Source organism: Pristis pectinata, chromosome 2 (assembly GCF_009764475.1).
Source record: "Pristis pectinata isolate sPriPec2 chromosome 2, sPriPec2.1.pri, whole genome shotgun sequence".
NCBI classification, from domain to species: Eukaryota; Metazoa; Chordata; class Chondrichthyes; order Rhinopristiformes; family Pristidae; genus Pristis; species Pristis pectinata.
The window spans coordinates 79,331,103-79,348,244 of NC_067406.1; the positions used below are offsets into that span (position 1 = coordinate 79,331,103).

The following is a 17,142-nucleotide window of genomic DNA, read 5'->3' on the forward strand; positions in this document are numbered from 1 at the left end:
TTATCCAATTTAAAAAAGTTTCTGAAAATCCAATTCTTCCATCTTTTCAATCATTCTGGTTGCTCCCCTCTAAGTTGTTTCATTGGCTACAATATTATTTTTATATACTGTATCTCTCTCACACACACACACACACACACACACACACACACACACACACACACACACACACACACACAGTGGCAACAAGAACTGTACCATATTCCAATTATGGATTTATTACTAATCAAAGTGACAAGATTACATCTCAACAGTGATCAATGTATCATGACATCTGATTTGGTCTATTCATTGGCACCAAGTATGATCTAAATTTCCCCTTTTGTAAGAACCTAAAAATTCATTTCCTTCTCCATTTACATTATTTTCTTTTGACCAAAATCCACTGAGCAAGTTCTTCTGATGATTTAAACAAGTGAGATAATACACAAAAAGTTGAGTATTGAGAAAAATGGCAGTATAAATCAAATATGGGAAAAGACAAGCTTTTTACAAAGCCAACATTATTTGATTATAGATGGACAACAGAACATTTAAATATTATAGGCAATTTAATAAGTGTACCTCAAGAGATATGATGCATAAATAGCTGCTTCAGGCAAAAGTTTTTCTAAGGCTTCTTCTCCTTTATCTCCCATTGATTTCATATAGTTGCAGAGACATCTCCAGTACAGAGCATTCTCACAAGTTAGATTTTCTGCTGGTATCATTTTTCTGAAAGGCAGAAAACATTTTGTAAGCTAGGTCAATACATGGAAATATTTTTTAAAATAAATTCAACAGCCAATCTTTGCAAAGTAGTAACCCACAAACTACAAATAGGCAAGTGACATTGTAAATCAGTTTCTGTGTGCAGGGAAGGACACTGGGAAAATTCAAAGAATCGTTGGATCTTTTCATCCACCTGAACAGAAAAATGGGCTATGATTTAAACTGCTCCTCTAAAAGACAATGACAATGCCCTCCATCAGAACTGAAGTGTCAGCCTTAATTGAGTGCTCAAGGGCCATTCAGGAAAGTGAACCTTCAGTTTTCCAACCCAAATCATAAGTTTGCTATTAATTGGCCCTAGCTTTCACTTTCATCTTTGGGCAAGTATTTTTTCTTCTTGAATATCTGCACCTCATTCCCTTTTCCCAAGACAAAACTTCAATAAAGCAGCATCAATTGCCACAAAAGAGTGAAGATACAAGTTGAGAGACATACTTGAAAAACAAAATTATTCAAATACTCAACTGCACAAAATTTCTCCAGGACATTGATGTGAAATGAGAAAATATGATTCTCTAACCACAAAGTTAGATGTTAAGGCTCCCACAGGCAATAGGTGTAGTTAATCACTTTGAATTACTTAGCAGCTTACAATAATTTACTGATAAATCACCTCGAATACTAACCCAAACAATTGCAGCAGTCATAAGTTAAATTACAAAAGTGGGTTGCAAAACTCATTTAAACTGATAAAAAAAATGATCTAAATGGGAATTTTTAAAATAATTGGATTCTATCAAGTAGCTCGATATTTTCTCTCGTGGGAGTATCCAGAACAAACAGGGATAATCTTAAAAAAAGTTAGGGTTCCTGCGTTTTCAAGCTGCATGATAGGGTAGGTGGGAATTATACATATGATTATAAACATTGAATTAAAAACTACTCACTGTGAAAAAAAATATGGTAGAAAGGGTTGGGGAGGGGAGGGTGGTTTGCAAAAGAAGAAAAGAATCTCTCTGAAGTGGAGGACAGTTTGGAACTTCAGTTATGTTATTCAGGAGTGAAATCAAGCAACATATTTTGAGAGCAAAACTAAAGGGTTATTTGTGTAACAGAAAGGCAGCTTCTGAGCACCTCATTATTGGGTACCTTGTGTTTTGTGGTACATCTCAATGACTTAGATAAATGTTTTGGGGAGAGAAACAAAGGAAGGGAATATTATAAAAGATAAAGGTATTAAGAAGTATAAAGGAACAGAAAGACCTTGGAGTGCATATCCACATATCCCTGGAGATAGTTGAATAGCTAAACAAAGGATGCAAGATACAGAATACAAGAGCAAGATTTTCCTGGAACCACATAAAAACTAGTTAGGTCACAGCTCAATCAATTGGGAACAACTCCAGTCACACTGTAAAGAGGGCACGATTGGACTTGAGATGATACATAGATTTGTGAAGGTACTGGCAGGACAGGAGAATTTTGGCAATGAAGAGAGATTGGCTAAGCAAAATTCAACAAGATATAGCTTGGGTGCATGACATTATTAGAGAACCAAGTTGGAGTGAATAGGAAGGATCAGGTTCCCTTAGCAAAGAAATCAATAACCACAAATATTAAAGTAATTTGTAGGATTAGAGTTGAGGAAAAAGAAATCATTCCAAGGATGGTGGGAGCCTAGAAGTGTGGTAAAGGTAGAAAACCCTCATCACATTTAAAAAATACTTGGATATGCACAAAAATGTCATTAACCAATGGGTTACAGACCAACAGATAGCAAGTAAAATTGTGATGGATACAATGGGCAAAATGACTGCCTCCTATGCTGTAAAATTCTAAAATCATCCTTGTCATATCAGGGATGCTTTTATGCAGAAAATATAGCATGAATGAGGCCATTCACTCCAGAGAGTACATGACACATTTATACCCCACTTGGCTCACCCACCCTTCCTTATCTATGTCTTATCAGCATATCCCTATACTTCTGTACCTCATCTTACATATTCCCCCTAACTGCATCTGTACTACTCATTTCTATTCCCAGGGTTGCGAGTTCCACATTCCAAACATTGTGGTAAAGAAGCTTCCTCTGAATTCTATATTTGATTTCGTCATGGTAGGATACTGATGACCTCCATGTATTCCCCCAAACCTTTTTGGATCAGTCATCAATCTTTGGTAAATTATGCCTTTTGTCATATTAAACTATTTACATCAACAATTAGATCAAAAATATTAATCGCACCCATTATTTAGATTTTGACAATTATCAACCAATTCCTCAAGAGGGCTTTGAGAAAACAAAGCATTAAGTGCAGACTCCGCCACATCAACACAATTTTCCACATCTAGGCAATGGAGCAAGTCTAAAACGTTGCCATCCAATGTGCGAAGCCAAGCCTGCAACAGCTTTTTCTTTACCACTTCTTTTACAGCATCTATAAATGAAAAAGAATTTTAAAAAATCGCTATATTACTTGAAAAGGTAAAGCACATACTATAAGTACCAGATGCACAATAGCCCCTAGACAATGCGAGAGATCAAATTTGTAGCTAGATAAACAAAATATGGTTAATTCCAAAGGATTAAAATAACAATTAAAACCTTTTTTAAAATATACTATGATGCTTATAGATATTTCAGTGTTAATAACTAAGCCACATTAACATTACATCAGGAAGAAGTGGTTTAGAAACATCCTAAAAGTAAAAGGTAGGGAGGCCCAGAATTTACAGTGTGCTTAGCTGAGCAACCAGCAGATATTGGGATTAGATATGCAATCAGAATCGGAGAAGGAAAGCAGTCTGGGTGGGTTGTAAGCAAGAAGGACAATCCTCAGAAGAATTTAAAAACCAAGACTCAAAATGTTCAAATGCTACCTCTTAGCCAACTTAGCCCAGCAAGCTGAATGCTGAACACTGAACAGGACTTGGTGCATGTTCAATTAAGGCAGCAAAGTTTAGATCAAGTTTGTTGAGTATGGAGAATGAAAAAACAGGAGACCACTGCATACTCAATCGAGGGTAACAAAGACACAGTCTAGAAGTATTGGTTTTATGACAGAATATTTATTTTTCTGTCGTTTGTATATTTTGACTTCAAACATGAATTGGATCAACACCCCAATTGCTGGCTTATTAAATTCTGATTTCCCTCAAAGCTTCCAATATTAAATTCTTGTCCTTGAAATCCTTCTATCACTTGCATCATCCAACTTCTGTAATCATCCCCTCACCACAACCCACCTCCTTAATTCTCTATTCCCCCTACAGTGGCCACTTGTGCAAACGTGATTGGTAGTTATACTTTTGTCCACCTAGACCCCCATTATCTGGGATTTCACTTGCCTCTTCAGATACATACCTTCTGTCAAAATGCTCCTCGAACCAAACTTTTAACCATTATTTTTAATTCCTTCTATGCTCTTCATTCCCTATGACCCCATCTCAAAAGAAGTGCTTGAGCAGTACTAATGAACTATTCTGGATATCCTTTTCCATGTTCTGTTCAAAATGTTTTCTGTTACTTATTTATAGTTATGTATTGCATTTTCCTTCAATTTCACCTGAACAAACTTTTTATCATACTATGTTTCATTTTATTTCCCTGTGGCCCTTTCGTATTTACACTAAATTACATGGCACTTCTCAAACATTTCTCTACTTTTAAGCTACAGAATTGTTTTGCCTCATTAGCTACAGCCACCTTCATTCCTTGCAGGATAGCTACATTTTGACTGAGCTAAACAGTACATGACACATGACAATAAACACACTCCTTTGTCATTAGGAGGAAACGTCTTAGGTTCCATTGAATACCCTCTGTTGAACAATAGCACCATCCTGAATATAGAAAAAGATTAAACTCGTGAAAATAAAAATAGTAAAACTAGATCACGTCATCATTTGAAACATTTTCACATCTAGATGATGGAGTGAATCTAAAACCTTGGGCAAGATACTGTTCAGAATTCTTTGTACTTTGGGTTGAAAGTTTCTATTAGTACATCATAGAAGTCAATTGCCTAAAATGGCATCTCCTGCTAGTGATACTAAATGCATGGTATAATAGTAACTTACAAGATTTATTTCCCTTGATCTCAAGAGAACCAAATTTCAGATACGTACTACAATGTACAGCTGCTATTATGTAAATTTGTTAAGTGCTATTGAACAATGAATTTCTAGGCACAAGTGTTTAAAATGAAGACTTTAAAATTTAAAACTCCATACATTTTGTGACAACTCCATTATTAGCAATGTTATATGTGGATAACTTACCTGAACGGTCAGTCAAACCCTGCTTAAGAAGCTTTACTCTCTGGGCAATGGAAAATGCTTTTATATGTATTTTCTCTGCCAACACCTAAAAGGTACATAATTGATGACACAGTTGAATCTGTGGGGTTTAGATTTTTATGTTAAACATTGAAAAGTCAATGTTAATATATACAAATGATCATTGACAAAACACATGAAAATTTGTTTTGATATTGATTGTAATCAAAGCGGCATGGTAGCGTAGTGGTTAGCGTGACGCTATTACAATGCCAGCGATCGGGGTTCAATTCCTGTCCCGTCTGTAAGGAGTTTGTACGTTCTCCCCATGTCTGCGTGGGTTTTCTCCGGGTGCTCCAGTTTCTTCCCACATTCCATAGACGTACAGGTAGGTTAACGTGGGTTTAAATGGGAGGCACAGACTCGTTGGGCCGGAAGGGCCTGTTACTATAAAGATTTTTTTTAATTTATAAACAAAAAATTGCATAATGTATCCCAAAATGTATTACAGAGGAAATAAAGATTCTGAGGGGTAATCACGTTTATGAAAGAAATCAGTTTCGAGGAGGATCTTAGGGATAGAATTGCAGAGCTTGGTGCCAGCGCACCTGCTAAATAAAAAGAGGAAATGATGTACATTTAAGATACAGGTCTGTGTATTTGGTGCACCAGTAGCATACCTCTGTACCTTGCATGCTGTTCTCCATACACATACAGGCCATAAGGCATACACAATGGCATCGACTGGTGTACAATACATACACTAAAATCACTTGCACAAGTCTGTACTACGTATTCCAGGCCCACAGACAGGGCAAATCAAGCATACTGATGGTGCACTTAAGACAAGGACTGAGGCCTACTTTAGTGATTTTACTTAAAAGGAAGCGCCGCCTTACTTGATAGCTACCATGAACTCCAAGACGTCCATGTTCTTCCAAGTAGATCATCTTTGACCATTCTTTCTTAGCAGCACAATCCACCTACTCTCTTCCTCACAGACATCCTCAAAGCCTCCCATTTCTTTCTGCCCCTAGATCCATTCTCCAGTCACTACCTACATAATCAAACCCCAGATCCATTCTCAAGCCACCACGACCCAATCAAACCCCAGATCAATGACTCCCAATCATCTTTCCCATACTCCCTTAATCTTCTGTCTTCATCTTTCTGTAATTCTCCCTCTCTCCCAGTTCATGACCTGCTTCCCAATGAATATTCATTCTCAATATTGAATTTGATAGTAGAAGGAGAAGGAACAAAGCACAGAGAATAGCATGCATCAATATTCATGGACACTTTTTAAAATCACCCACCTCATAGGCTAATTTTCTGACATAATCTTTAATGTCCATAGCACGCCCAATGATTTTAGGAAGAGTTTTGGCTGATGGTGCTATGGAGGACAATACTGCTCGTCTCACCTCTGGATTGGTATCACTTTCAATCAAATACAAGTATGCTAAAATAAATAGCATGGGATTAGTGCATTTTAATTAAAAAAACAAGAAACAATATTTTCACTAAATTACATTTCAACAAGACAATAAGATGTATTTTATTTGAGCTTATTTGCTCAAGAACATTCAGTTTCTGTACAAAGCACCAATTTTTGTAAGAGAAATTCTTGACTGTGAAAAATGGCATTGAACCAGGGCTGCACAGTGTATCCAAACCGGTTTTGTTTCAATCCTGAAGAAGGTGATATTCTAATATACACACCATGCAAAACATTGTGCACATTATGATCAGTTATTTCAAGGTCGAATTACCACAAACTCCTGGCTGGCTGGCACAAAGTAATATACAAAACTCAACACTGCCTCTGCAACCTCTTGTCGTGGCTGGAAATCTTAAGCAAGATTTCTAACCATTACCTGAACTACAGGAGAAAATTTTTCCTTAAGGTGGCAGGGTTGTATATAAACATCCATCATTAGAAGTCAACTCTCAAGAAAGAGGTGGCAAGGTTGTTTATGGCTATATATTTATATTTTAGCAAACTGGTGATATAAACAGGGATTTCACAATCTTCAGGCTAAAAGCCAGAACCACGCAGAAGGTAAAACAACTATCTTGATGCTCATCAAATAAAAAGCTATTTGTAAATTTAAAAACTGAATATAAATGCAACTTCCTGAAATTTCAATTTACATAATGGCAGACAATTTTAAAGAGTTAAAAGTTTACAAAAGCAAATATTCATGTAGATTGGATATTTGAAAACTTACCATCAATTACTGGACAGTTTTCATCAGTGGGATCCTGAAGTCTGGCCAGGGCAAGCACAGCCTGTATTCGTACATTTGGAAACTTATCTTTTAACCTCACCAGCATGGCTTCGTATATACGATCATACAGTTCATCGTCAATCTGTGCATTCTCTGACATGCTACCAAGAAGCCGGTTGATAAGCTGACAGGCACGGAATCGAACAGAATGGCTGCATGCACTGTGAGACTGTTGGAAAAAAGTTAACCAAGATGAACAACCCCAGTCAAACATCAGTAAAATTTAAAACAAAAATGCAAAATGCTGGAAAGAATTAAAGTGACAGGCAAATGGAAACTCAGTGTCACCCTTGCAGGCTGCACAAAGTGTTCTACCAATCACACAATCTGCATTTGGTTTCTCTATTGTAGAGGAGACCACAACATGAACACCAAATTCAACACCCCATTTTGGAAGGAGCACACATGAATTGCCGATTCAACTGTTTGCGTCACTGGATAGTGGGTAAACAAGAGGTAAAAGGGCAAGTGTCGCACTTCCCCAAGTGCCACCTCCCTACACAAAGGAACAATTTACAGAATCCAAGCAGCAGCAAGAGCAAAGGTGTGGGAAATAGAGGAAATGCAGAGGAGAACCCTGTCAACCATGGTAGAGTGAAATCCATGGTTAAAAAACATCTTAAAGGCACTGCTGTGGAATGGCTCATCATCAGAGTAGTTAACACAGGGTTAGAGAAACTGGGGGAATGAAATGGAGTTCTTACAGGAAGTAGGGTAGGAGGAGGTGTTGTTGAGATAGCTGTGGGAGTTGTGGGAGCTAATGAAGGATATTGGTAGGTAACCTACCCCCGAGATGCAGATAGATATATCAAGAAAGAGAAGAATCAGAAATGGACTAGGTGAAAGTGAGAGCAAGGTGGAAATTAGCAGCAAAGATAATTGAATTTTCAAAAATCTCAGCTACACCACCTACCACCAGGTTTGCTTTTCCATTTGCATCTACCACTCCCCTTCTCACAGCACTTACCCACACAACCACAGGGGATACAACATTCGCCATTTTACTTATTCCCTTTCCACCATCCAAGGACACAAACAGACCCTCCATGTAAAGCAGCTTTTCAATTGCACTTCTTTCAGTTCAGCACATTGCATTCAGTGCTCATGATGTGGTCTCCTTTACATTGAAGGATCCAAACACAGATTACAGAACACCTTTATTCCAGCATCTGCAATTTTTCATTCCAACTAGTAAAATTTACGCCAAATTCATTTCTTTTGAAAGAAGAATTTGGAACAAAATAGAATGGGTTCTAGTTTGTAATCTTTGTATGTCAATTTGTCAGATATTTTGAAAGCTACTGTCTTAAGTAAAATCTTCTGTACATTACAATTTACCAGGTCACAGCTAAACATTTTTATTCAGCTTCTCTACGAACTAAATCTAACACAAAATACAGGTATTGTTTTGTTGGATAAATTAAAGTAGTACTTTGAACAATAAGATCTGAAAAAAAGAATCAAAGAGCTATTTACATTATGGAGATTACTAGATCTGGTAAAATCAGGAAAAAAATTCCATGAAGATAAATAATGTGAGAGAAAGAAATCCATCAATTTTTTTCACCAAGTAAAACAGCAACAAAAATACATGCCCTTGTATCCTTTAAAATGCATTTTGAGAATATACTGTACCTTAAGCAGAAAGTGAAAGAGATAAAGCATGAAAGAGTTTTCATCCTCATCACTTTCTTCCTCATCCACAGGTTGTTCAAATGAAGTTGCAAACTTTGCAACAAACTCAATCACTCTTTCCACTGCTGGCTCCCGCTTATAAATGGTCATGGGATACTTCAACAAATTGATAAATTCTTCATGAAAAGAATTTTTAGATTCATCCTGCAACTTTAATAAAATTTGCACAATTAATAAATGAAATAGTATAAACACTTTTCCAAAGTAAATGCAAAAGAAAAGCAGTGAATTAGAAATGCCACTCAACCCAGTAAAATTCTCTACCGAGAATACAACCTTGCATAATTTGCACAAATTGTCCTCAAATTAAATGAAAGTTGCTAAAATAACCAAGTAATATAGTTATCAAGTAAACCCTATATGCTTTAAAAGTTATTAAATTCTGACTCATTAGATTTCATATGGGGGAAGTAGAAAACACAGCAGTTAAGATCTCTCCTCCCAAACAATGCATATCTACTTGTTTCTGGATACCAGGCAAGTTCCAGCACCCACCATACCGAGTGAAATGTTTTCATCCCACCTTCAAGTCTATATCCTTTGGCTATTGACCTCTCTAAGGATTCTTCCCATCCACTAACTCCCTCATTACATCCATACACCTTAATTAAATTTCCCTTCAGCCGCTCTTGAGCTCTAGATTTGATCATCTTACCCTTTTATTGGAAATATATTTGCTCCAAACCCTTATTTATCTCGTCCTTGAACATCTCCCACCATTTTAACAGGATTAATCTTGGTAAATTGGTTTACTATTGTCACATGTACCAAGGTACAGTGAAAAACCTGTCATGCATACTGTTAATACAGATCAATTCATTACAACAGTGCATTGAGGTAGTACAAGGGAAAACAATAACAGAATGCAGAATGAAGTGTTACAGTCATAGAGGAAGTGCAGTACAGGTAGACAATAAGGTGCAACATCATAACAAGGTAGATTGTGTGGTCGAGAATCATACGAGGGGACCATTCAATAGAATTATAACAGCAGGACAGAAGCTATCCTTCAGCCCAGTGGTATGTGTTTTCAGGCTCTTTGTATCTTCTGCTTGATGGGAGGGGGGGAGAAGAGAGAATGTCCAGGTTGGGTGGGGTCTTTGATTATGCCGACTGCTTTACCGAGGCACCGAGAAGGGTAGACACGGTCCATAGAGGGGAGGCTGGTTTCCATGATGTGCTGTGTCCACAACTCTCTGCAGTCATGGGCAGAGCAGTTGCCATACCAAGCTGTGATGCATCCAGATAGGATGCATTCTATGGAACATCAGTAAAAATTGGTGAGGGTCAAAGGGTACATACCAAATTTCTTTAGCCTCCTAAGAAGTAGAGGCACTGGTAAGCTTTCGTGGCCATTGCGTCTACATGATTGGACCAGAACAGGCTATTGGTGATGTGATGTCCTAGGAACTTGAAGCTCTCAAACCCCTCGATCTCAGCACTGTCGATGTAAACAGGAGTGTGTGCACCACCCCCCTTCCTGATGTCAATGACCAGCTCTTTTGTTTTGCTGACAGTGAGGGAAAGGTTGTTGTCATGACACCATGTCACTAGTGTCTCTCTCTCTCCTTCCTGTACTCCGACTCATCATTATTTGAGATGGTATCATCTGCAAACTTGTAGACGAAATGAGAGCTGAATCTAGCCACACTGTTGTGAGTGTATAGGGAGTAGAGTTGGGGGATGAGGACGCAGCCTTGTAGTGCACTAGCATTGAGAACAATCATGGTGGAGGTGTTGCTGCCTATCCTTACTAATTGTGTTCTGTTGGTCAGGAAGTCAAAGATTCAGTTGCAAAGGGAGGTGTTGAGTCCCAGCTCTCGGAGTTTGGTGATGAGTTTGCTTGGAATTACAGTACTGAAGGCAGAGCTGCAGTCAATAAACAATAGCCTAACATTCTAGTTCAAGTAATTATTTGCAATCAGCTCTTATTACATTACATCTCAGCTTAGAAAAACTGGCCTTTCGCCAATTTTGCTCCCTTTCACCTTTTCTACAATGTTAAATCCCATTGAATTATGATCATTGTCATCAAAATGTTCTCTTACCAATACCCTTACCAACTTACCCAACTTCATTCACTAAAACTAGAACTACTCCTTTTAATTGGACTTGCTGTGTAACTGGCTCAAAAATAAGTTCATTTGAATGCATTTTAAGAATTCTGGATCCTCTGTACACTTATGCTGATATTAGGGTGGTCGAAATTGCCCACATTTGCCCTTCTATTGGTATCTCCAAAATTCAACTGCAGATTTGGTCTTCTATTCATGAATTATCATGCTGCTGACCATGGAAACTCAACCCAATACTCGCCCATAGCTTAAGTAGGAGGATTGGCAGATGGAAAGAAAACCAAAAAGGATGTTACTTGCATTGCCACAAATTGATTCAGAGGAATGCTTACATTTCAGCAGAGGATAAATGGAATGTTTTGTGTGAAGGAATACATGATCAGGAATAACAAGCATTTTGTAAACAGATGTATCCATCAAAAGGTGAACAAAACCTTCAGAATTAAATAAGAGAAGAAATAAATTACATAATTCTTTTACAAGGGGGTGCCATCAAAATTACTAGAAGAAGACTCAATTACAAGACAAAAGTAAAGAAAAAATCTAGACATGAACACAACTAATGCACGAGGAAAGAAAAACATTTCAGCCTTAAGATAGTAAAATATCATGGATTCAAGATAAAATCAGAGAGGATAGATTTAAAACAATAAGTGAAGATTAGAAAATATCAGGTACCAGTTAAAAGTGTGATTTCACTACAAAGGACAATATTGAATGGGACCCTACTGTTTGTGATTTACATTAAAATTAAGACAGAAAAACTCAACCCACTGAAGCACACAAGTGTTTATCCCAGACTCAAAATACAACAAATACAATAATTCTGATTTAAAGCAGTATCCTCCAGAGCATTCTATGCTCCATTTTACCTGAATATACATTTGCTTAAGACTTGCCACCAGCTTTGCCAGATTTTGATGTCCTTTCTGGGCCATTTCAAAGACTTGGCGAATTTGAAGCAATTGATTCTTGTGTGTCCCCATTTTTAGAAAAATCTTAAATAAACAACATGTATTAATAAATCATGACTTATTTTTAATAGTTCTTAAAAGAGCAAAAATACCACTTTATAAACTAATGCTACAAATTATTTTGAAAGGCCAAAAAGTCTGAAAGTGCATTTCTTATTCCAAGACTTCAACAATTAATACCAAACACTAGCCTAGAGAAAAATATGAATTGAAACTGCACTTCTCCAAGATAGTAGTGAATCTACACATGGGGAATTAATTAGTCCAGACTGTATGTGGTCAATAATTGGCCAGACTAATTAAGATTCTAATGTAATTTGAAGTGTAACCACTTCTGTAAAGTGGGAAAAACTACATAGGAAGCTTCTGCAAATAGCAACATATTCATAACCAGATAATTTAATGCTTGATAAATTTTATCCAGGGCAAAGGTTAAAGGAAGAGGAAAAATAGCTAACGCAGGGCAGTACGAGGGAGGTGTGAGACAAAAGATCATAGGTGATATTGAAACCAGATGGGGAGAGGATGATGAGCAGATGGGACCAGTGAGGGAGAGGCAGGAAAGGGAGAGGTAAACAAACAGAGAAGAAAATTGCATGGACAAGTGTGTGTGGGAGAAAAAACACCGAGGGCGTGTTACCCGGTTGGAAAATTCAATGTTCATATGACTGAATTGAAAGCTACCCAAGCAGAATACAGGATGTTGCTCTTCTAATTTGCATTGGGACTCTCCATAGCAATGGAAAAGACAGAGAAGAGACAGGTTGCTATGGGAGTGGGAAGGAGAGTTAAAATGACATGCAACTGAAAGCTCAAGATGGCCACTGCAGGTGCTCTGCAAAACAGTAGCCTAGACTACGCTTGGTTTCTCCAATGTACGGGAGGCCACATGGTGAGCATTGATGCAGTGGAACAGGTTGGAAGAGGTGCAGGTTAACCTCTGCATCACTTGGAAGGGCTGTTTAGCTCCCTGGAATGTGGTGAGGGAGGAGGTGAAGGACTGGTGTTACATCCCCTGCAGTCACAGGGGAAAGTACCAACGGATGGAGGGAGTGAGAACACCTGACATTCTCCAAGAGAGTGGTCCCTACATAAAGCAGAAAGGGGCAGAGAGAAAAAGATGTGGTGGGATCACATTGAAGTTGGTGGAAAATTTAAATAATGATACGTTGGATGCGGAGGCTGGTGGGGAGAGAGGCGAGGACTCTATTGCTGTTCTGTGTGGGGAGAGGGGGTGAGAGAAGACATACAAGAAATGGAGAAGATGAGTGTCAGGACTCCATCAACTACAGCAGAGTTCAGCCAAGCAGATGAGAGTGTTAGTGGAGGGGAACTGGTTGGTCTGCAGAAAGTGGGAGGAATCGAAAGAGAAAACCTGAGAGTAAGGAAGTTATCCAGTCTCTCACTCCCATTGCTAGGGTTACCCCTCTCCCTCACTGCTGGGTTACTCCACTCCATTCCCCCCACCCCAACCCATTGCCAACATTCCATCTCCCCTACTTCCTTGCCACCATTACTGGGGTTAACCACCTCCCCCCCACCCCCTTGCTTGTCATCAGCTCTCATCTTCCCCCATTGCTGGAGTTACCCCCCTCCTCCAGTTCACTCAGCCCAGTTGCCGGGGTTACTTCCCCCCCTCCAGTTGCCGGGGTTACTTCCCCACACCTCCTCCAGTTCCTGATGTTAATTCTGCCCCACGTTGCCAGGATTACTTCCCCTACTAGTTGCCGCTGTTACTTCTCCCCCACCTCCTCCAGTTGCCAGGGTTACTCCCACACCACCCCCCCCCCACCCACCCACCCAGTTGCTGGGGTTACTCCACCTCCCCCTCTTACAGTTGCCCGGGTTACTCCCTCCCCCCAGTTCCCAGGGTTACTCCTCTCCCCCCCTCAGTTCCGGAGTTAATCCTCCACACCTCCCAATTCCCGTGATTACTCCTTCCCCCTTTCCCTGTTCCCGCGGTTACTCCTCCCTGCCCCCCAGTTCTCCAGGTTCCCCCTCCACTCCTCCCCCCAGTTACCAGGGTTACTCCTTGCACAACCCCCCAGCCCCCAGAGTTACTCCTCTCCCCCCCGTTCCTGGGGTTACTCCCACCCTCCCCCATTCCCAGGGTTACTCCTTCCCATCCTCCCAGTTCCCGGGGTTCCCCCTCCCCCCAGTTTATGGGGATACATCTCCTCTCCCCCCCACCCCAGTTCCCAGGGTTACTTCCCCCTCAGTTCCCAGGGTTACCTCTCCTCTCTCTCCCCCCTTCGCCGTTCCCAGGGTTACCCCTCCTCCCTCCGTTCCTGGGGTTACTCCCCCCCGCCAGTTCCCTGGGTTATCCCCCTTCCCCGTTCCCGGGGTTACTCCTCCCTGACCTCAGTTCCTGGGGTTACTCCTCTCTCCCCACCCCCCACTTCCCAGGGATCCCGATCCTCCCCCCACCCCCCCAAGTTCACAGGGTTACCCTCCCAGTTAATGGGCTTATCCCCCCCAGTTATCAGGGTCTCCTACCCAGTTCCCGATGTTACCCCTCTCTCCACCTCCCCCCCAGTTCCCGGGGTTACCTCTCTCCCCCCCCCAAGTTCCCGGGGTTACCCCCCAAGTTCCTGGGGTTACACCCCCCCTCCCCCCGTTCCCGGGGTTCCCCCCTCTCCCCCAGTTCCTGGGGTTACCCTCTCCCCCCCCAGTTCCCGGGGTTACTCCCCTCTCCCTGCCCCCAGTTCCCGGGGTTACACCCCCCTCTCCCCCCCAGTTCCCGGGGTTACCCCCCTCTCCCCCCCAGTTCCAGGGATTACTCCCCCCCCATTCCCAGGGTTACCCCCCTCCCCCCCAGTTCCCGGGGTTACCCTCCTCCCCCCGTTCCCGGGGATCCCCCCTCACCCCTCCCAAGTTCCCGGAGTTGCTCCCACCTCTCGCCCCCCCCAATTCCCTAGTTGCCCCCCTCTCTCTCCCCCCCAGTTCCCGAGTTCCCCCCTCCCAAGTTCCCGGGGTTCCGCCCCCCCAGTTCCCGGAGTTGCCCCCTCTCTCCCCCCCCCAGTTTCCGGGATTACCCCCCTCCCAGTTGCCGGGGTTCCGCCCCCCCCCAGTTCCCGGGGTTCCGCCGCCCCCAGTTCCCGGGGTTCCGAGGTTGCCCCCCCCCCAGTTCCCGGGGTTCCGAGGTTGCCCCCCCCCCCAGTTCCCGGGGTTCCGGGTCTGCCTCCCCCAGTTCCCGGAGTTGCCCCCTCTCTCCCCCCCCAGTTTCCGGGATTACCCCCCTCCCAGTTGCCGGGGTTCCGCCCCCCAGTTGCCGGGGTTCCGCCGCCCCCCCCCAGTTGCCGGGGTTCCGCCCCCCCCCCCAGTTCCCGGGGTTCCGAGGTTGCCCCCCCCCCAGTTCCCGGGGTTCCGAGGTTGCCCCCCCCCAGTTCCCGGGGTTCCGAGGTTGCCCCCCCCCAGTTCCCGGGGTTCCGAGGTTGCCCCCCCCCAGTTCCCGGGGTTCCGAGGTTGCCCCCCCCCAGTTCCCGGGGTTCCGAGGTTGCCCCCCCCCAGTTCCCGGGGTTCCGAGGTTGCTCCCCCCCCCAGTTCCCGGGGTTCCGAGGTTGCCCCCCCCCAGTTCCCGGGGTTCCGAGGTTGCCACCCCCCAGTTCCCGGGGTTCCGAGGTTGCCCCCCCCCAGTTCCCGGGGTTCCGCGGTTGCCCCCCCCCCAGTTCCCGGGGTTCCGAGGTTGCCCCCCCCAGTTCCCGGGGTTCCGAGGTTGCCCCCCCCCCCAGTTCCCGGGGTTCCGAGGTTGCCCCCCCCCCCAGTTCCCGGGGTTGCCCCCCCCCAGTTCCCGGGGTTCCCCCCCCCCCCAGTTCCCGGGGTTCCGAGGTTGCCCCCCCCCCCAGTTCCCGGGGTTCCCCCCCCCCAGTTCCCGGGGTTCCGAGGTTGCCCCCCCCCAGTTCCCGGGGTTCCGAGGTTGCCCCCCCCCCCAGTTCCCGGGGTTCCGGGGCTGCCCCCTCTCCTCACCTCTCCTCCCCGTTCGAATTTGGAACTTTAAAAACACCGTTGAGCGCGAACCGCCACCAACAACCGCCCGAAATTTCAAATCGGATATCGCGAGATTCCTGAGGCAGCCGCCGGAAGTGCTGGCGGGGGCAGGCAGCCGCCTCCCGCTGCTGCCATGCCGGTCGGTGTAAGTGCTGCAGAGCAGGTGCTGGGACAGTTGAATACATGGAGCAGCCCTTTAGAGGTCGAATAATTGCCTGCAGGGTCTGTGAGTTTCATTGAAGCACTAAGTACAAGGATTTACTTTTAATTTCAAACTGGGGAGAGTGGTGGAATTGGAAGAGGCAGCTCAGGGAGAGAGCAGGTTCTGAGTGTATTCTCAGTGAAAGAGAACCTGCTGTTGAAACAACACAGTTCGCTATTTACAGCTTGTAAAATCCCTCTGAAGTGCGGTTATTTAACACCTAGAGAAATGAGCAGCTAATTTACCCACTAAGAGATTCTGCGTCCAGCAATTGATTGAGGTGCAAATATTGTCCAGGGACCAGGAGAACTGCCTTTCTATTTTCAAATGGTGCTAACAGACTTTTGTTGTCCACTGGAGAAGAAAGACACTTAAGCAAGTAGTGACACTTCTGACGGCTTTGCAGTCCCTCTGCACTGGATTGTCAGCCTCTGGAGCAGGACTTACTTAAACCATCAATTAATAAACCAGTACCAATTGTAGCCACGAGCAAAAGCTAGTACATGCTGAATAAATTACGAGGGGAGCTGATAGATTTTATGTGGTTTCCATCCGTTTGATCAAATAGAACTTTCCACATTTTTCTGCCTCTTCTGTTACTTTGGCATGGGGGGAGGGGAGGAAAGAAAAAATAGAGAGAAAAAAATGGCGAGGAGAAAAAAGTGAGATAGGCTAGGAAAGGGAAGAAAAGAAGAGGCAAGGTGAGGGGGGGGGTGGTTTGGTCTATTTAAAGTGGGAGAATTCGATGTTCATGCTGTTAGGCTGTAAGGTCCCAAGATGGAATATGAGGTGTTGTTCTTCCAGTTTGCGTTTGGACTTCTCCTGGCAGTGGAGGAGGCCAAGGACTTACATGTCAGTGATGGAGTGGTTGGGGGAGTTGAAGTGACTGGCAACGGGGACTGGCAATCTTGCCCCACTGAGCTCAT

The 17,142-nt window shown here is 43.1% G+C and overlaps 1 protein-coding gene across 1 annotated transcript in view; it reads right to left on the reverse strand.

The window, feature by feature from the left end:
* Window positions 1–16,076, reverse strand: part of ncapg (non-SMC condensin I complex, subunit G) — a 50,058-nt gene extending 33,982 nt beyond the window's left edge. The window contains exons 1-8 of the mRNA XM_052040187.1: window positions 15,994–16,076; window positions 11,926–12,051; window positions 8,919–9,128; window positions 7,224–7,452; window positions 6,309–6,454; window positions 4,996–5,080; window positions 2,960–3,152; window positions 565–714 (exon numbers count right to left, since the gene is read on the reverse strand). Of these exons, the coding sequence (XP_051896147.1) occupies window positions 565–714; window positions 2,960–3,152; window positions 4,996–5,080; window positions 6,309–6,454; window positions 7,224–7,452; window positions 8,919–9,128; window positions 11,926–12,039 (1,127 nt within the window). The 5' untranslated portion in view covers window positions 12,040–12,051; window positions 15,994–16,076. The remainder of the gene's footprint in view (window positions 1–564; window positions 715–2,959; window positions 3,153–4,995; window positions 5,081–6,308; window positions 6,455–7,223; window positions 7,453–8,918; window positions 9,129–11,925; window positions 12,052–15,993) is intronic.
* Between the last annotated feature and the right edge of the window lie 1,066 nt (window positions 16,077–17,142).